This window comes from Lissotriton vulgaris, chromosome 7, assembly GCF_964263255.1.
Source record: "Lissotriton vulgaris chromosome 7, aLisVul1.2, whole genome shotgun sequence".
Classification (NCBI taxonomy): Eukaryota; Metazoa; Chordata; class Amphibia; order Caudata; family Salamandridae; genus Lissotriton; species Lissotriton vulgaris.
In genome coordinates this window covers 1,659,280,635-1,659,301,778 of record NC_141695.1, presented here as the reverse complement: position 1 = coordinate 1,659,301,778, position 21,144 = coordinate 1,659,280,635, and the positions used below count along the sequence as shown (strand labels likewise).

General features: G+C 46.0%; 1 protein-coding gene across 1 annotated transcript in view; it reads left to right on the top strand.

Annotated features, from left to right (window-relative positions):
* Window positions 1-21,144, top strand: part of SYCP2 (synaptonemal complex protein 2) — a 3,993,018-nt gene that overhangs the window by 3,030,054 nt on the left and 941,820 nt on the right. Inside the window, exons 37-38 of the mRNA XM_086932653.1 lie at window positions 6,409-6,499; window positions 6,701-6,874. Of these exons, the coding sequence (XP_086788779.1) occupies window positions 6,409-6,499; window positions 6,701-6,874 (265 nt within the window). The remainder of the gene's footprint in view (window positions 1-6,408; window positions 6,500-6,700; window positions 6,875-21,144) is intronic.

The following is a 21,144-nucleotide window of genomic DNA, read 5'->3' as shown; positions in this document are numbered from 1 at the left end:
GGTAGGAAGAGGGACCCCTTTCTCTCTATTTACAGACTCGCCATTGGGTTTTGGGGCAACCGTTTCTGGAGCTAGATCCTGAATCAATAATCCGTCAGAAACAGAGGGAGGATGGATTGTACCCTTGCTTAGAAGCATCTGTGGATTCAACCCCAAAGGCATAGCTAGCTGACCTACATTCTCCTGGGGTGTTGGTGCTAGTGTTGAGAATGAAACATTCGACGAGGGAATCAGGCCACCATTTTGCTCCAAAGATACGACCCTTTTTTCAATGGTGTTTAATCTATCCATGATTGGAGCTAGAGTTGAATCTAGTTTCTCTTTAAATGTTACCCAGAGTGAGTTGGATATGTCCTCCAAAGAAGGCTGGTTAGTGGGAACTGTTTGTTCAGTCGATTTAGACTTTGATTTAGTGTGCCTCATCACCTTCTGTTGTTTTGCCTTACTAGGAGGAACCAGACCACCCGCTCTAGTACATCTCCTCGTAACCTGCACGGGCGGCGGAGAGATGCTGGGTGGGTCTTCCTCAGTACGACCCAAGGGAGATACATTTTGGGACTGGTCATGGCAGCTCGTGGATATACAAGGTGACTCAACCAGGTCAATCAAGTCCCGTGGTAGCCCTGGGGTTAGAGGTAATGATTGAGAGTTAATGCCCTCAGGGATGTCATGAACCATAGCAGTAACAGTGCACCTGGATCCATAGAAAGTCTCAGTTCAGTTCTTTCAATTTCTTCCGTAAGCAAACTAGTAACTTTCACTAGATATGAGTCCAAGGTTGCCCTTCCCCTTCAATTAAGTTTTTGACCATCAGTTCTCTTCTTTCCCATACTTGCTTGTAAAGTCAGATAAAAAAGAATTTAGCAATACCTTTCCTCACAACAGATGTTAGGGGGGTGCCCAACCCGGCCTCCCCCGGCCCCTGACGGCCACAGACGGTCCCGCCCTTGTCCCGGGCTTCTCCCGGCGTCGCCTGCGTGCGTCCCGTGATGCGTGATTCTGTTCTGGTTTTAAGGGCCTCCAGCGCGGAATGGGCGTTGGCGGCTTCCTGCCGCAGGGGCTGCTGGGGGATGAAGTCCTCCCTCTCTGAGGCCGCGCCGAGATGATGGTAGGCTGCGGCGGCGGGGGGAGACAAGCGGCAAAGGTCCATGAGTGGTCTCACAGGTAACACGAACTGCCCCCAAACTATTTGTCAGAGCACCATATCTGAAATAAGTTTTGACACTTTGTCTGCTGTGGTGCCTACATCTGGTTCCTTGATTTCAGCTATACACCACACTTGGATGCGGTCCTTGATGGCCGAAACCTCCCAGAAGGTGCTCTTGAGTCATCTCCCCTTCAATGGCTGAAAGCTTTTTGGCCACTGAACAAAAAGAGAGAGGTCCCTGAAAAAGCCAAGAGTTCAAGTTACAAGGACAGAAACACAACAAAATTCCCCAAAGCAGAGAGTAAAACTAGTTAAAGTGCAAACTGCAAACATATACACAATACATCAACATTAAATTATATACTATATTTATTATTTGTTCACATAAAATTCAATAGACATACAGAACCTAACTACATCATCCAGGATAAATTGCAATAACATGATATCAATATTCTTCACAGCACTTTCCATCACACATCATAAGATCACAAATTCATCTACATTTTAAAAATTTCAAAAATCAAATGTGGCAAGAAATGTGTCTACCCCAGTGCATTTCGAAGAGAGAGCCATTCAGCATTTTAGTGTGAGACATTGTAGGTCTCTAACACTTCGAGATTCTGACTGAGAGTAATTTTAAGTATATAATTTGACAAATGCATGTATAAAAAGCCCTTGAAGAAGGATCTCCAGTGAGTCAGAAACATGAACTCTCTGATAAGCTGTTGTTGGATCCTATCTACTTTATAGCAGTGCAACAATCTGAATATGTTTTCAAATACACCATAGTGTTAAATTTCGCTGCATGAATTTCCTAAAACAATATGGGGACCGTCCCTAAATCCAGCGTAAAATGTACTCGAAGTTATGCCAGGTTTTCACCTGTCATAAGCCCATATGCATGAAAAGGCAAGGTTTTCAGATAATATTCTCCGAACTTCTTGGTTTGAATACCAGAAAGGGGGCACTGTTGTCAGAGTTTGATCCATTCTTTACAAAATCTACTGAATTGACTGTTGACTCCTTACTAAATGTCACCTATTTTGTAAGACTAAACATCCCCTCTGACAAGCAGTGCTGCACATCCCCTCTGACAGGCAGTGCTGCACATAGTTAAAAGAATTTCTACTAGATCTGGTTACTGAATTAAATCTAAGATACAACACTTTTCTGGTCTCCCTTTTACTTAATAATGTAGTTTTCCATAACAATGACACCCTTCTTTGGACCTGATTTAGACTTTGGTGAAGAGGGTAACCTGCCTTAAGGCTATGGAGTACCCTCTCCACTAAAGCGAAGCTCCTCCTGCCTTATTTAGAGTCAGACAGAACTTCAATATGTAGATGGTGGCGAAAATTCTGTCTCTCTGTCTACTTACACCTCCGATGGCCTGACGGTGTCAGCGCTGTTGTAGGTTTGTTTGGCCATTATGGTCGTTGCAGGTTTGCCCAAGTGGCTGGGTGCCCTATTTAGAGTGGCCGAACACATGATAGAAGAAGCTCTAATAGAACCAAGGCTAGTATTGGATCATTCAGCAGTCAGCCTGAAACTGGCTGGTCAACACAACGAACTAAGAGCCCGGAAGTGGAGGTACAGAAGCAGCACCACCACAGACCCCGCACACAGAAAAGAAATCATTGACGAATATATAACCAATAATGATAATGACGAAATAAGCATAGACACACTATGGGATGCTCTGAAGGCCACAATCAGAGGGAAACTAATCGACATATCAGCTAGGATTCGAAAGAAGGCAAACTTAAGACTAACGGAGGTAGAGGCGGAAATCAAAAGACTTGAATTTGAATTCATAAGTGGCAATCAAACTGACCCCACTCTTTACAAGCTCACTACCGCCAGATATGAATACAACAAAATTACGAGCGAGAGAGCTGGCCTCTGGTTCAACAGATGCAGAGCACTGAACCTATGCGAAGCAAATAAAGCAGGGAAACTCCTGGCCTCATATCTGAAATACAAAAACAATCAGAGAGCAGTCACACCGATCACTGACACTGACAGCAAAACATACACCAAAAACAAAGACATTTTCAGAGTCTTCAGGCAATTCTACTCAAACCTTTACAAAAACGAAAAACAACTAGATAAAGATGTGTGCAAAAAGTACCTAGAAAGATTAGGACTACTGAAACTAGATAGTGCGGACTGCACATAATTAGGGGCAGAATTTATCACAACGGAGATAGAAATGGCAGTCAGGTCCCTAAAAAAGAACAAAGCCCTCGGCCCGGACGGTTTCACAGGAGACTTCTTCAAGTCCTTCCTACCACAACTCCCACCACTTATGAAAAAAGTTTTCAACCACACTGCACACACAGGGAGTTTACCAGCAACCATGACAGGAGCGACCATTACAGTTATACCTAAAGAGAACAAAGATCATCAACTACCGAAAAAATACAGACCAATCTCCTTCATCAACGTAGACTGCAAAATCCACGCAATGATGCTAGCGACAAGACTAAACATGATACTGCCCAAACTAATAAGTAACTCCCAGGTGGGCTACATGAAAGGTAGAATGTCAAGTGGCAACACACGTCTTCTATGCCATGTCTTAGAACAGGCCTCAAAGAGCCCCTCCCAAGCCGTTGCCATAGCGCTTGATGCAGAGAAAGCTTTTGATAATGTCTCATGGACTTTCCTAGAGCAAAGCATGGAAAACATCAACCTAGGGGAGGACTACATAAAGAAAACAATGGCCCTGTACCAGACACCCACTACGTGCATCATCATAAACGGGGGCCTATCAGAACCACTGACCCTTCAACAAGGCACGAGACAGGGCTGTCCGCTATCGCCCGCCCTCTTCCTACTAGCCCTAGAACCTCTAATCCAAAGCATCAAACAAAACTGAGAAATTCGAGGGATATGCATCAGCGACACTTCTGTAAAAGTAGCTGCCTACGCCGATGATATACTAATAATGACAGAACAACCAAAGACCTCGATAGAAGCCCTCATGGCCTCAATTAGCAAATACGCTTCCCTTTCGGGATATAAACTAAACAACGATAAGTCAGAATGCATAGCGCTAAACATTCACAGCAATAAAGGGGTGCTGGGTGTATCGGGAATCGAGTGATGCCGGGACACGTCAGATACCTGGGTATCCATTTTAGTACTGACCTATTTTCCACCCTGAGACACAATGAGAAGCTAGTGTTATAAAAGATAAGGAAGCAACTTGAAGCATGGTCTCCCAAATTCATGTCCTAGTGGGGGCGAATCGGGACAATAAAAATGATGATCACCCTGCTGGTGAACTACCTCTTAAGCATGCTCCCAATATTCCTTTCAGAAGATTTTCACCAAAGACTAGATAAAATGTGCTCCAGATTTCTGGGGTGAGATAAAAAGGCCAGAATAAGCATGAAGAAACTAAGAAGACCGAAAAACCAAGCGGGGGAGAACCTAGCAGACTTTAAGTCATTCCAACTGGCTTTCCGAGCCAAGCAGGGAACACACTGGATAGAGCAAGCGAAAGACTACACACCAGTCTGGGTACAGCTGGAAAGGGCAATACTAAAAAACCTCAACCCACTGGCACTACTCACAGCCACCAAACACCCACTAGCAGGAAACCCAATAATGAAAAACACCAAGATAGCTCTGCTAAAACTAGACAACAAACTGGAGGTGAGCATTAAAGTCGCCAAGGCTGAATCCCTATGGTCTAACAGCGCCATAAAATACAGGGACAAAAAACTCCATTTTGACAACTGGATAAGGAAGTGCATCTATCACTCACCCCAACTCGAAGTGAACGCCGCACCACTAACCCTTGCCAACCTAAAATCCTCCCTCCAACTAGAGGACTCAGACCTATACAAGTTCATAAAGATCAAAACAGCATTGACAAAGTCCAAAATATCAAACTCGAAGCCCTCCATATTCCACTAAATTGCAAATATAAATAGACTAGGACACCAGGTATCACACATATATAAAACCCTCACCACACAGAAAAACAACATCAATGAAAAGACAGAGAAACACTGGAACTCTCACATACACCCACCATTAGACGACAGACAGTGGGACAGACTATGGGCATCAGCCACACGGGCCAAGATTACCCCAGTACTTGCGCAGACCAAACTGTGGCTCTTACACAAAACTTTCTGGACCCCAGAACGCCTACACAAGCTGGGCCTCAGCGATAATAACACATGTGGAACTGCAACGGGGCCTAGGGGGACCTGGAACACCTGATCTTCCTGTGCCCGACTCTCACGGAATTATGGGGGAGGGTTTTTGATTTTAAAGACAGGATGTTCAAATGTAGGATGTCAAGGAACTTCCCCTCTATCATCCAGCCTTTATCCGAACCGGCCTCCCCACAGAGGAAGAGAGAGAAGTTCTGGACCTTCTCCTAATTGCTGCAACCAAACTAGTCCTCACAAACTGGAAAAATACGGCAAAAGTGACATATGGTGGATGGCTCTCCTGGATCACCTACGTAAGGGGAGCCGATGCACTGGCAAAAAGATATTCACCCTGGAAATCCACCTCCAGAGACTTATGGAAATCATCGAACAAGGCCCTACCAACTTTCGACCCACCATAAGATATGAACAATCCAAGTTTTGACCCCTAGCCAGCAGAAGTTTTCAGGCCTTGTTGTTACCTAACCTAAGCTATATTCTCCTTTCTCCCTTTACTAATTCATACTTCTTTCTCTTTCCTTCTCCCTACATTAATCCAAAGTATTACAAAAAGGTTACTGTATGTATATGCATAAATACCATAAATAAAAAAAATTAAAAAAAGGATTAAAATAAATGAAAAAAAAAACATGGCGGAATATGCATTCAAAAACATTTAAATGACCCCAGTCCATGAGAGAGGGGCTCATTGTTAATGTGATTTTCAAAAACAAAATCCCACTTTAGGATTTTATTTTTGAACATATAAAAGTTGAAAGTTTGACATGCGGAGACCTATGTCAAACTTTCAATGCATTTACAGGAACTGTCGTGCTGGCAATTCCTGGAAATGAAAGAGATTTCCACTGGGCCAACAATGTACATCCCTATATTTGGAAGGCCGATTACCCTCTCCATGGCGGTACATACTCTGTCCGCCAAACTTAAAAACAGGCCCTTTGTCCTTAGCACGACTTCGCTTTTACAGGAGTACGATACTCGCATACAAATTGTGAACATTTATTATACTTTGTGAACTAGCCTTTTCAGTGTTTGTATATAATGTGTGTTACATTTGTTTTTTAGGGAAAGAAGCCTCCATCTCGCGCATCCACATCAAGTGATACTAAAGAAAAACCAGCTGATGAGTTATCATTTAACACTGTGCACAGATCAGGTATATTGACGTTGAAGGAGTCCTGGCTATATTCTAGTGCCAAGATTTGCAGATTTCAATCATTAGTTCGGAATATAGATAATACTTCTTACAAAAAATATAAATAAAATAGTATAAACGTAAATTTCGAATATGGTCTTTTCTTATTTTTTTGTATTGATAATAATACAAAATATAGATAATCTTCTATTTTACCCAAAGGGCCAACCACTCGTACAACGACTGACAACCTCAAGCGCATGTGCAGCAACGGCAGTGAAAGTGGTGATGATGAAAATCATGAAACAGAACAAGAAGATGAAGTTGAGAGAAAAGAATCACGGCATCCTAAAAAAATATTTAAAGTGACTGTCCAAGATCATGTTTCCTGCAGAGGTAAGACAGGGGAAACATTTCTAACATTAAAATAGCGACACATTTGCAGGTTCTTAATATAAAATGGGGTAATATCCTGCATTTTGGGGACAGAATGTTCCAAAATCAACGAGCAGATTCAGACATCAAATTGTATCCAGTAAAGTCTACAGTTACCTTAACACCACTTCCTTTTCTCACTATCAGAGGCCCTATTTAGATCCTGCCTCTAAAATGGATCCTGTGCAATGTGCAGGCTCAGCTGGATGTAAGATGAAGCAATTCCAAAAAGGAAATTAGAGTGAGAGGAAAGAGAAAGACAGCAAAAGAGAGGTTGTGTGTGTGTTTGGTGAGTGTAGGGGTTTAATTCCTGGAAAGAGAAAGGAAGACTCTGGATAATGATGAATAACAGTAATCAAGCAACCCGTCAGCTCCCTTGAGTTTGAGTTTGAGTTTAAAAATATTTGTATAGCGCACTTTCACCAGCGGGTTCATGGCGCTGCAACAGACAGACCCCTTGGGTGGGAATAACAGAAATGAAATAGAAAGGAAAACAAAAACAGCAAGTGATCTAGTTAAAAGATTTAGCAAATAAATAGGCTTTGAGCTTTTTTCGGAATTGAGAGTAAAGAGGTAAGGCTCTAGGCTTTAAAGGCAGGGAATTCCATAGGACTGGTGCAAGGGTCGCAAACTTCGATCCTCCCCATTTCTTCCTCTGAAAACAAGAGACTGTTAGGAGGGATTGAGTAGATGTGCGTAGTTCCCTAATAGGAACATAGGGAACGATCTCTGATGTAATGAAAGCCGGAGCCGTGCCCAGTCGTGCTTGAAAGATGATGGAAGCAAGCTTAAACTGGACACATTCACGAACAGGGAGCCAATGTAGGAACTTGAGAAGGGGAGTTACGTGGTGGGATTTTGGAAGATTGAACACCAGGCGTACCGCCTGGTTCTGAATCAACTGCAGACGCCTTAAGCTATATGCAGGTATACCTGCATATAGAGCGTTGCCATAATCTAGGCGGGAGATAACCATCGCCAAGGTGATCAATTTCAAGGCATCGAAGGAAAAGAAGCGGGATACCTTGCGTATGGTGCGTAGTGACAAAAAGGAAGAGGACACCACAGAACTGACCTGGGAGTGAAGAGTGAGCTGAGAATTGAGTTTAATACCTAATGTTTTAACTGAGGTAGAAGGGACCGGGGTAGAACCAAGGGATGGGAGCCAAAAAAGTGAGGACCAGGGACTGGATGAACCACCCGTCAACACCAGCTCGGTCTTGTCCGGGTTGAGTTTCAAATGGTTGTGGTTCATCCAGTCCCGGATAAAAATCATAATAGACTGGAAATTTAAGATAGAAGCAGGGGAAGAAGACAGATTGAAGACAAGTTGGAGGTCATCCGCATAATTGTATACGCTGACCTCCATTTGCTGCAGTGAGAAAATAAGGGGGGCAATATAAAGGTTAAACAAAAGAGGTGAGAGGGAGGAACCTTGGGGGACCCCGCACTGGACTTTCCAGAAGTCCGCAGAAAAATCACCCAGGCGAACAGCCTGGGTGCGGTCCCTCAGGAAGGAGGACAACCATACCACGGCGGTACCTGGAGTTCTGGACTTTTTGGTTCCGTCCAGAGGTGTCAGGGTACAACACCCAAAGACCCCGGAGTTCCACCTGCCTTGGTGCACAAATGAACAGAAACACGGGCTTCTCGATGGTGGCGTCAAAGACCAAAGGTTTATTACTGCAGGGACACAGAAGTCATAGATACTACACACGGGCAGTAACCAGGAGCCTGTTCGATTTGTACAAAGAGGGCTGCTCCTTATATACTGTTTTTTATGCTAGGGGCAAATTCTTTACATGTAATACATTCCCAAAACCTTTGTGTCTAAAACAATAAATATTTGGCGTTACACAGGAACCGTCGATAATATCTGAGGCCAAACATTGCGAAAAGAGGGGTTCCCACTAGTTTGTCACAATTCCCTGTCAATATTGCATTCAGGACCCGGACCGCCTCATTGTAAAGTTCGTTACCTCCCCCTAATAAAGGTTCAGAAAGAAAGAAACAGAGCCAGGTGTGGAAGATAGGAAAGCGGGATAAGGGATGTTTGTGGGTTGTAAATGGGCAAGGCTACCGGCTTCGGCCGCCTAATCATGATCAGGTACAATGGACACGAAGACCAGTTTGGCAGGACTGGCCTCGGGCAGAGGAGGCAGCCTTTGTCGAGTCATGCAGCTACAGCGTGATCTGGTTTAAGGTGCACGTGTCATGAAAGGGGTGAATCTCCGGCTAAGGCTACGTGTCCTTAATCAAAGTGGAGTGATCAGAGGCTATTGCATATGTGAGGGCAAGGAAACACAAAATGGCGGCCACGATCTAAGATGGATGCCGTGGGTAGATCAGAAATATGTCAATGGAAGGAGTGCTCTTGCTCGTAGCGTAGCGAAAACACTAGGATATACTAAATGGATCATTTGCGGTTCACTGATACCAATATTATGTATTTCCGACAAACTTGAAAACACGGGTTCAAGTCGTCACGGAACCGTCACGGAACCTCAGACCCTCCTTTTGCCCTTACATAGGCAATTACTCAGTCTATGTCAGAATCTAATTCTATGCTTATCAGGTCAGTGACATGCTGTTGTATCATCATCCTTTCTCGTGTCTTTTCTCCAAACGCAGGTGGTTTTCTGAGACAAGTCGCAGCACAAAGACTACACAGAGCAGGACCACACTGGATAATCAGACAACATGAGAATAGGAATACTAGGATGACACCAATGACCATTAGAACCTTTCATCCCCACGCTGAGATCAGAGTCCAAAACCACTCCATGAAGGACCAGTTTCCCTTGTCTACATGTATGGAGTCTGAAATCTTGTGCAACTTAGAGATCGCCTCATAGACTGTTGGAGCATTATTAGGAATAAAGACACAGCAGCTCGATTGGATCATTCTGCATACCCCACCTCGATCTGCAAGTATAACGTCTAGAACCATACGGTTCTGCAACGTCATGAGCCTATCCGCCTGAAGCTCAGCTGTTAGATTGCTAAGGGCACCAGCAGTTTCGGTAATAGTAGATTCAACTACCCGTGTTAGCTGACGTATGTTTCTACTATTGGCCATAGGTCCCCAGAACGGAAGGAAGCCTTTGAAGAAGTCTCCAGCTTCCTGACCAGCGGTATCTTCCTTGCTGAAGACACCTCTCGCTACTCTTGTTCGGTGGTAATCAGATGAAGCAGTGTATGTCGGAGGCAACAATCGAGCAATGTAACAGGATCCTGAAAAGTCGGCAGGCAACCATGTATAAGCTCTGTCTCGACAAATGAAGTAGGTACCCCTAGCAGTGAGAAAGGCAGGGGAAGAGTTAGCCGGAAACACATAAGTCTCTACGCACTCACTCCTCCCTAGCTGAGCTCTCGGATTTCTCCCATTACCTTGCAAACAGACCTGACCTCGGTGAGGTACGACCCAGATTGGAGTTGAGCTTTTACGCTTGCTTTCTCCTAAACTAAGGCGATACTCTGAAGTATTCCAACTTAAATATACTCGCAATTCGTCTCTAGGGTAAGATGGAGTATTATTGACGTCCTTGACCATGTCAATAATTCCCTGGACTAAGGCTTTATTGGCAGAGTTATATTTAGTGGAACGCGGTGGACGTGGAGGATAAGTTTCAAGGGCATAAGCAAAGATGGTTTGGAAGGCCTGAAATGATCCATTATAGCTGTAAGGCAAAACCAGATATGGAATACCTTTATCCATAGTGTGAGGTATCAAGCCACACACCCAGCAGTCTGTTGTGTTAACTACCAGTTGGTGTTGGTGTAAGAGCTGTACAAATGTGTTGTTGGTGAACTCTGAGCGTCGGGCTTGCTCATGTTCTGGAAATGAGTGAAATGAGTGTATAGAAGAAACAGTAGAAATAGCAGGATCAAGGGGAGGTACTGTAGTAACTGGCACAAAAATCAAATTTATGCTAAAGACGATTCCACCCACCAATGTTGCTAAAACAATCAAAAATGTAATGGCACATTGCATCAGAAAACATTTGCTATGAAGAATTCTATTAAGTCTGTTTCTGCGAACATAAATCACATTTTCTCGTTGCAGCGCAGGAAGCTCCATCTTCTACAATCCGCTCGCGACCACTGATGATGTGTACGTAGATGAAAATGCCTCTATCAGCCCTGGGAGTTCCCAGAACCAACAGAAAGATCGACCTTGTGTCAGACCCCTGCAAATTCAAACTAGGCACACAGCCACGACCCTACGGCTACCCAGACGGCAAGGCAATTTTAAAAACAATAAACAATAGCAAACTTCCTGGCTGAAGGCAAAAGTTCAATATATATATATATCAAAATCACAATAGGCAGTTGCCTGCTTTATTTGTCCATTTTATGGCTTCTTAGGTTGTATCTCTGCTTCGCTGGTACTGTCTGATCGGAAAATAGTGTATCACTAGCAGCTGTTGCAGAGTTTAAGTTCGCAGATAACAAAGTTTCTTCTGATGCTGGAGACAAATGTTCAATGTTCGAAGGAGTTTTTTCAGGAGGAGAGTCAGGTTTCAAAGTGTCAGTAATCAATTCGGCATCGCTGAAAGAGATGAACTTCGGTGTGATTTCAGATTCGGAGGCACCAATTCCCTTTTTCACCCAGTCGTCGTAAGGGAGCGGCAACGGAACACGCTTTACGTGAGAAGCGTGAATCCAGTGTTTGCGGCCAGCGACACGTACTGCTGTCCTCGTTGCCAGTAAGATCTGAAAAGGCCCCACAAATCTTGGTTGAAGGTTCTTCGTCCTCGCGAAGTTCTTGATTACAATGAAGTCACCCGGTTTCAGCTGGTGCCCTGGACTCTCCGGAGGTTTTGGCAAGGCATCGAAAACCTGTTGATGAATAAGACTCAATTTAGCAGTCAAGTCGTAAAGGTAGTCTATCAACATAGGATATTCAATGGAGCAAAATTGTTTAGGCCTTGGCACACCCCAGATATTTGCCGGGCGGCCAAACACAATCTCGTATGGACTAAGCCCTATTCTAGAATGTACTGTTGCTCTCGTTGATAACAGGGCCAAAGGAAGTGCGTCTGGCCAGGCTAAACCTGTGGATGCTTGTATTTTGGCTATTTTTAGCTTGAGGGTGCCATTGTAACCCTCAACTAAACCAGCAGACTGGGGATGGTTTGCACTGTGAAATTTCTGTTTCAATCCTAAACCGGCACACACACTCTGCATAACTTTCCCTATAAACTCACTTCCGTTATCTGACCATACAATCCGTGGCATTCCATACCTAGGGAAAAATTCCTTGAGAAGAATTTTGGCAGTCGATAGGGCAGTGTTGTCCTTTAGTGGGTATGCTTCTATCCACCTGGAAAAAGCACAAACTACCACCAGGACGTACTTTAAATTGTTGCAGCGTTCCATGTGAATGAAGTCTAACTGAATCACTTCAAAGGGACAGGAAGGAGGAGCGAAATGTCCAGCTGGAGTTGGAGTTCCCTTGCCAGGATTATGCATCAAGCACACCATACAATTTTTCACCACTCTTTCTGCACACTTACTGATTCCCTCATTCTTCCAGACCGGAGCTAACATCTTGCATATCCCTTTAGAACTTATATGCGCTACTCCATGCGCCATCGTCACTACTGCAAGCACATACGCATCGGGCAACATCCAACGCTGCTGTTCTGTCAAATCAATCCAACATCCATTCGAGTCCAACTTGCCCGTACTTTCTCTCCATACACGTTTCTCTTCCTCAGTCGCTTCTTTCTGAATCTCTTTCACACTTTCCATAGTGTCCTCACACATTCCAGACTCAGCAATCCATCTTGCAGACGTAGCAACATACATTCTACTCATCGTGTCTCTAGCTGTCTGTTTAGCAATTTCATCAGCAAAGGCATTCCCACGACCAACATCATCCGTGATTGCTTTATGAGCACTGCACTTCACAATCGCAACTTCAGTCGGTAAGGTTAGAGATTCCAACAAGTCGTTAACTAGCTGGCCATGCTGGATCTTAGTCCCATGGGACGTAATGAAACCCCTTTCTCTCCACAACCGGCCAAAACTATGGGCCACGCCAAATGCGTACTGACTATCTGTAAACACATTCACTCTCTTTCCCTCAGCTAAAACACACGCTCTTGTTAGAGCTATTAATTCTGCAGCTTGGGCAGAATTCTGACTCACTCTTGCAGTCTCCACAATCGTCTTCAAAGTCGTTACCGCGTAAGCAGCAGTTACATCACCATTCTCCAATTTAAAACATGACCCGTCCACATACAGCGTACCATCTGGGTCGGATAGGGGAGTATCCTTCAAATCGATGCGTCCTTTTGTCTCTTCCTCCGTTTTGAAATAGCAGTCATGTGGCTCGGAATCACTCGACTCTTGATCAGTCGGCAACAGCGTTGCTGGATTCAATACATTACATCTTTTGATCTGAATATGACTCGCTAGTAATGTCAGCTCGTAACCAGATAATCTCGCACTAGTAAGGTGTTGTGTCTTCGTTCGGTTCATGAGTGTATCCACTGCATGAGGAACCATGACCACTAGCATATTGTTCATCACCAAACCAGCAGATTGTCGAATGGAAGCTGCAGCTGCCGCTGTAGCTCTCAAACAACTAGGTAACGCTCTGGCTACCGGATCTAATGTTGATGAAAAATACGCACAAGGGCGTTGTTTATCACCAAACTTCTGTGTCAGAACACTCAACGCGCAACCTTCTCTTTCGTGAACGTAGAGCGTGAATGGCTTACTGTAGTCAGGTGTACCCAATACAGGAGCTGAACACAATGCTTTTCGTAATTCAGTAAAACTCTCTTGACATTCATCAGACCATGGCACCGGACTCGGAACATTTTTCCCAGTCAAAGCTACCAATGGTTTCGCTAACAGAGAAAAATTTGGAATCCACTGCCTACAGTAAGAGGTAATACCTAGGAAGGCACGTACTTCTCTCTGTGTGCGTGGAACACTCATCTGCGTAATTGCTTTTATTCTCTCTGGGGTCAACTTCCTTCCCTCCTTTGATAAGAGGTGACCTAGGTAGGTCACTTCTTGGCAGCAGTATTGCATTTTCGAAGGAGACACCTTGTGATTCAAATTAGACAAATGATGCAATAGGGAAATTGTAGCTGCTTTGCAAGTTTCCTTGTCATCGGCAGCCACTAAAAGATCGTCTACGTACTGTACTAGGGCAGAACCTGGAGGAAGGACAAAAGAATCTAACTGACTTTTTAATGCTTGACTATAAATGGATGGACTTTCACAATAGCCTTGTGGTGCGCGTTTAAATCTGAAACTGCGACCTCCTAGACAGAAGCCGAAAATATCCCTACTTTCTTCGGCTATCGGAATGCTGAAAAAGGCATTCTTTAGGTCAATCACTGAGAACCATGTGGCTGTGGCAGGAATCAATGTTAACAAGGCAGTAATGTCTGGCACTACAGGAAACTGCGGGATTACAATCTTATTAACTTCTCTAAGGTCTATGACAAACCTATATACTGGAGGTTTTGTAGGATCAGTTCGTTTCAGAATCGGCAATACAGGACTGTTACAGACATTTCCTCTAGTTTCCTCAACCACACCCTTCTTAATCAAATCTTGCACAATCAATAAAAGTGCACGTTCACCTTCACTCGATATTTTATATTGGGGAATTCTTGGAAATTTCACATTCGCTTTCAAAGTTACTACATACGGTGGAATTTCTAGGAGACCTACATCATTAGGACTAGTCGCCCAAAGAGAATCAGGGAGTGAACGTAGCTCCGGCGGGAGTGCGTCCATTGACAAATACATCGGAGAGGTGATATTTTTACCCAATGTAAGCTGTACTCCTTCCGGAGAACAGTACAATGTCGCATATAGTCTTTTTAACAAATCTAAACCAAGCAGGTTTTCATTACAACCTGTCGTCAAAATCAGGGGTGCTTTCAATTGGCACGGTCCAACAGAAATAGACAAAGGACCAGATATCGGGTTGTAAACAGGGGCGCCTGAAAAACCTACGGAAACATTTGTTGAGCCAGACAAAGGTGCGCCAGGGAGTTTCGCATGAATGATAGAACTTTTTGCGGCACCAGTATCCAACAGAAACGGTTCGACTACACCTGATGTTGCTACTGCGACATAAGGCCCACTCTGATCCACTGGAACTGATACTACTCCCTCTCTCTGTCCATGGCTGTCCTAGTACCCATTTTGTTGATAACCCTCGTCTACTTCATTATAGTCCTCGACAAGATATTGTTGAGATCTATTTTGCTGAGTAGATTGTCCATTTCGTTGATCAAAGTGATTGGAAGGACGATCATTCGTTTGTGGAGGCATAGCACCTCGTCCTCGACCTCTAGAATTCTGTACAAAACCACCACGACCTCTCTGAGCTGCTGCTGCATTATTTTGCGCTAAGATCGGACATTCATTTTTATAGTGACCTTCTTTCTTACAGTACGCACACTGATTCCACTGATATTGAGGTCTTGATGAACCATAATCTGTCCTTTGGTATGAGTTTTGCTGCGTATTAGTTTGATTTGCGCGAGGCGGATACGCCTGCTGCAAAAAAACTTTAGTTTTTAAATCTTTCGTTTTCTTCTCTGATTTTTCCTTTTCCTCTTTATCTCTATTTTCGTAGTACTGTGCAGTTGCAAGTATTTGCGCTGTCGTAGATACAGCCCACGCACTTTCTGAGTCTTTTAATTTATTGCATAATTCAGGTAACAAATTATGCACAAATTTATCGACAAACAATCTCTGTCCTCCTTCTGTACTCATGTCCTGACCACTACGATCCACAAAAGTCTCTTCAAACCTCGTGAAGAAGTCGGAGACACTTTCGTCTTTCTTCTGCCTGCATGCTGACAACTTGTCCCAATTTACACGTAGTGCTGGCATCAGAGTCTTCATTAGATCAATTATTCTACCTGGCAGATTAGCAATTAAAGGTTCGGGTTTCGCACCACCTATTTGTTGACCATCTGCTGCAGTGATAGCTGCCCAATCACCACCTAAAGCAGCCTGATGATCTTCTCTACGAATTTTAGCCCACACTGGTTGCGGAACTACGTTACCAAACAACATATCAATGTCGGCTAGGTTCATTATACAAGCCTCAACTGTCTGTGTCAATTCCTTGTAATATCCGGCTGGATTCTTACGTGGATCTGGCAAGGCCTGTTTCACCGCTAACACTTCTGCTCGCTTCCATGGAATGTGTATCCACACTCGTTGGAACTGTGCTGGAGCAGCTGCAATTCCTGCATTATCATCACGTTGTATTGCTTCGCGCCAAATTGGAGGAACCTCCCTCATAGGATATTGGCGACTTAGCTTCACTTTACCTTTTTCTAAATCTCTCGGTGAACGAAGAGATGGATCATTCCTAAAACTTAAAATGAGTTCCATCGCTTCCTTTATATTCTCACCCACTATCATTCCAGCAGCAAACTCCTTTTGAACCCTAATTAAATCTTCCAAATCTGATTCAACATCGTCTTCTTCTATCTCTTCACGTAACAACGAGCACATCTCATCAAAGACGTACCGTTGTGTTGGTTCCCCCCACTGCATAAATGTGTCTAGCACATCTCTTCTACCCTTCGAAATCCATCTGAGAGCCGTGGAATCTAAAACTCCCCGTTCCTCAGTACTTGGAAGCTGACTCCGTCTCTGTACAGAGTCAGGAGTAGGAGTCTTAATCAAAGTTTTATATATAGGAGACAGCATATTAGTAACAGAATCAGTGATTCTTCGACGAACAGAAAGTGGAGTTAGTACACTCGCAGACGTAGAGAACGCAGTAGAGGTAGGAATAGATAACGGAACAGTAGGAGTATCGAGAAAAATAGTTTGAGGAACAGTGGGTACAGAAGTAGGTATAGAGGCTGGCAGTGTAGGAAGAGGAGGAGCTGTAGGAACATTCACATTCATCACAGGAGGTACAGGAACTTGATTCTGAGGGACAGGAGCAGGAGCACCAGGTTGTCCAGCAACCGGCAATTGAACATTCGGGACGAGTGGAGCCGCAGTACCTTGTGCATACGGTGGAGGTGACCGTAACAGATAAGATAACAGAGGATCGTTTTCGGAATCCTCCAATATCTTAGCCATTTTCGATGGCAAGGCAGGATAGCACTTGTCAATCGCTAGATTATGCTCTCTAATGGCTACATCTATAGCCTTCTCACACTCGTTAGCCTGCAACTGTTTAGTCGCTTGCTCTAGAGTTAACTCTTCTTGTTCTTTCTGTTCTTTCTTCAACCTTCTCATTTCTCTCTGTTTGGATTCTTTTCGCCAATAACGGAAAGAATCAAACATTGCCGGCCGGGCTTTCTTCTTAAACAATTTCGCTTCTAAGTTGTCGAGAATCTCTGGTTCAAAACTACCATGCAGTGGCCAACTAAGGACACCATCCTTCTTACAATAACGGACCCATATCTCATTATAAGATATAGGACCCACGCCATACTTACAATATAAATCATATAGGGGAGTCCCAATCGGAGGAACCAGACAAGAGTCCTCCAATCGTGAGTCACTGTTGCAACTAAAACAAGACAACATTTTCCGACTTACCATTTTCAGTCCGGAACACAAAACAAACAAACACGGAACAAATATGTGCACTCGAACCAAGAACTTAGGCCTACCAAAACGAACTGATGTATCGATACCCAAACTAAACCAAATAGATTATCGTAACTAAAACAACCAGTGATAATCTGACAAAACCAAACCAAACCAAGAACCGATCAAGGATTTTTAACAATCCTCACAAAAGTAACCAGCTAGCTATCACTAAATACTTAACTGAGTCACTGAAGACGTCACCAAGGAGAAACCCGTCACGTTTCGCCGTACTAAGGACTGCACCTCTTCGGGTCCAAGACAGGGCGACGGTCAAGGCAACGGCCCACTGCAGCCGTCCTGAACGGGAAACCCTTGTGGAAGAGAACTTCGGGCCACTTTTGCGATATGCCGGGATCGATGAAGTGGGGCGCCTCCCTCAGGAATCTTCACACGAAGCTTCTCGAACTCTTCAGGCTTTTGGACCGGTACCGAATGACGTCGCCCCACGTTGGGCGCCAATTGGAGTTCTGGACTTTTTGGTTCCGTCCAGAGGTGTCAGGGTACAACACCCAAAGACCCCGGAGTTCCACCTGCCTTGGTGCACAAATGAACAGAAACACGGGCTTCTCGATGGTGGCGTCAAAGACCAAAGGTTTATTACTGCAGGGACACAGAAGTCATAGATACTACACACGGGCAGTAACCAGGAGCCTGTTCGATTTGTACAAAGAGGGCTGCTCCTTATATACTGTTTTTTATGCTAGGGGCAAATTCTTTACATGTAATACATTCCCAAAACCTTTGTGTCTAAAACAATAAATATTTGGCGTTACACAGGAACCGTCGATAATATCTGAGGCCAAACATTGCGAAAAGAGGGGTTCCCACTAGTTTGTCACAATTCCCTGTCAATATTGCATTCAGGACCCGGACCGCCTCATCGTAAAGTTCGTTACCTCCCCCTAATAAAGGTTCAGAAAGAAAGAAACAGAGCCAGGTGTGGAAGATAGGAAAGCGGGATAAGGGATGTTTGTGGGTTGTAAATGGGCAAGGCTACCGGCTTCGGCCGCCTAATCATGATCAGGTACAATGGACACGAAGACCAGTTTGGCAGGACTGGCCTCGGGCAGAGGAGGCAGCCTTTGTCGAGTCATGCAGCTACAGCGTGATCTGGTTTAAGGTGCACGTGTCATGAAAGGGGTGAATCTCCGGCTAAGGCTACGTGTCCTTAATCAAAGTGGAGTGATCAGAGGCTATTGCATATGTGAGGGCAAGGAAACACAAAATGGCGGCCACGATCTAAGATGGATGCCGTGGGTAGATCAGAAATATGTCAATGGAAGGAGTGCTCTTGCTCGTAGCGTAGCGAAAACACTAGGATATACTAAATGGATCATTTGCGGTTCACTGATACCAATATTATGTATTTCCGACAAACTTGAAAACACGGGTTCAAGTCGTCACGGAACCGTCACGGAACCTCAGACCCCCGATCCCTGCCGCCTTGACACGGGAAAGCAAGATTGTATGGTCAACCGTGTCAAAGGCGGCTGAGAGATCGAGGAGGACCAAAGCCTGGGTCTGATTGGTATCCATTCCCTCCCTGAGGTTGTCAAGGACCGAGAGTACTACGGACTCCGTAGAGTGTGCGGGGCGGAAACCGGCCTGGCGAGGGGCCAGGACCCCATACTCCTCCACAAAAGAGCTCAAAGAACCGGTGACATGACGTTCGAGCACTTTGGCCAGAAATGGCAGGAGGGAGATGGGGTGGTAGTTGTCGGGGACCGAAGGGTCAGCGCCAGGCTTCTTTAGGATGGGAACAATAACTGCTGTTTTCAGTGAATTGGCTACAACCCCCTGAGAAAGAGAACTGTTGAGGAAATGGAGAGGAGGGTCTGGACAAGTAGTAAAAATATGGCGGAGGATGTGCGCAGGGCAAGTGTCTAGTGGGGAGCCAGATTTAACAAGGGGAATTATCGAAGTCAGGGATTCCTTGGTCAGGGGAGGGAGGGCATCGAGTTGTCCCTTAGGAAGAGGGCACTGAGGGTCAACAAAATTAGGGGGAGGTGGGGGAATGTTGGCTTTGATAATAGCAATCTTCTCAATGAAAAAATTATTTAAGGAGTGACAAAGTTCCTGGGAGGGGGTGGGCTTCAAAGATGTCCTGTCGGAGAATGCCAAATTTTGCACAATCGAGAAAATTTCCCTTGGTTGATTCTCAGCTGCAAGAATCTTTGAGGAAAAATAGGCTGTATCTGAAAGAAACACGTTAGTATTAGATTCCTTACCTTAGAATATCCCCAGGCGTCAGTCTGGATCCGGAAACTTTTGCGTAGCAGTACCCCTGCGCGTCGGTAGGCGTTGCATGCAGGCGTCCCCTGCGGCTCCGCGTCCGTCGTTGGCGTCGTGCACCGTGATGACCTCGCTGGAGTATATAGACGCCGCCTCCGCGCGCTGACGTCAGTTCTTCTTTTTTCCGCGCCAGTAAGCGCAGATCCGAAGAGCAGTACTCCGGTCTTTTGACCAAGTTTTGTAAACTTCTTTATACTTTTTTGGTGCCGGTAGGATGCCCGGTTTCAAGAATTGTGACGGTTGTGACCGCACGATGTCGGTCACGGACCATCACCGACTCTGCCTCCGGTGCCTGGGCCCCGACCACGACGTGGACGCCTGCGTCGATTGCCGGGCCTCGACAAATAAGTCTAGACGGGAGCGGTCCCGCAAGCTGCTCGAGCTCCGGGTGTCGGCCCCGCGTCGAGAGCGGTTCCGGTCCGGCCGGAGGTCCAGGGAGCGTTCGAGGGAGCGGTCGCGGAGCCGTGCCGAGCGCTCCGGAAGTCGTCACCATTCGTCTGGTTCCTCAGGTAGGAAGCACAAGAAGTCGGGGCGTCGTCATCGTACCTCCGACTCCCCCCGACGCTCGTGCGACGCGGCCGGGGGCTCGGGTGACCCCACCCCCGCGGCTCCGCGAGAGTCGCCGGCGTGGCCTGCTCCATACCCTCCGGTCCCTGGGCTAGGCCCGACGCCCGAGGAGATTGAGGCGTTCCTCGTGGCCATGAGGGCGCTCACTCCTCCGACGGGGCCTACGGCGCCTTCGGGCCCAGTGCTACCGTCCGGGGGCCCTAGCTGTTCGGGTGTCCCTGCCTCGACGCCATCGGGTGCTCCGGCCCCGGTGCCGCCGACGGCTCCGACCCCGGCGCCGCAGGGGCCTTCGGGGTCGACGCCGGCTGGTCTACCGGCCTCTCCGGCGCCGATTCCATCGGGGTTACCCCCAACGCCGTCCCCGCGCGGCGCCGGTTCTCCGGTGCCGGCTCCGGTCGGCGCCGGGGCTCCGGCGCCGGCTCCGGGCGGTGTCGTCCCCATGCCCTCCGCGAATCCGGATGCGGAGTCGGACCGGCGTCGCTCGACGCAGGGCTCGACGCCGATGGGGCCTGTGAACCCCGAGGAGCCGGTCTACATTGTTGACTCCGAATATGGAGATGATGTAGAGTACGGAGAGGGTTGGGAGGGGTCTGAGGACCCTCTGTCACGTGAGTGTCAGTACGACGTGGACTGGACAGGTGATTTGGGTGATGCCAGTGGTCTGGACGACTCTCCTAACCCTGGCTTTGTCTCGCCTCCTACCGTGGCATCGGAGGAGGGGGCTGCTTATTCAGTGGTGTTGATGAGGGCTGCCAGGGCCT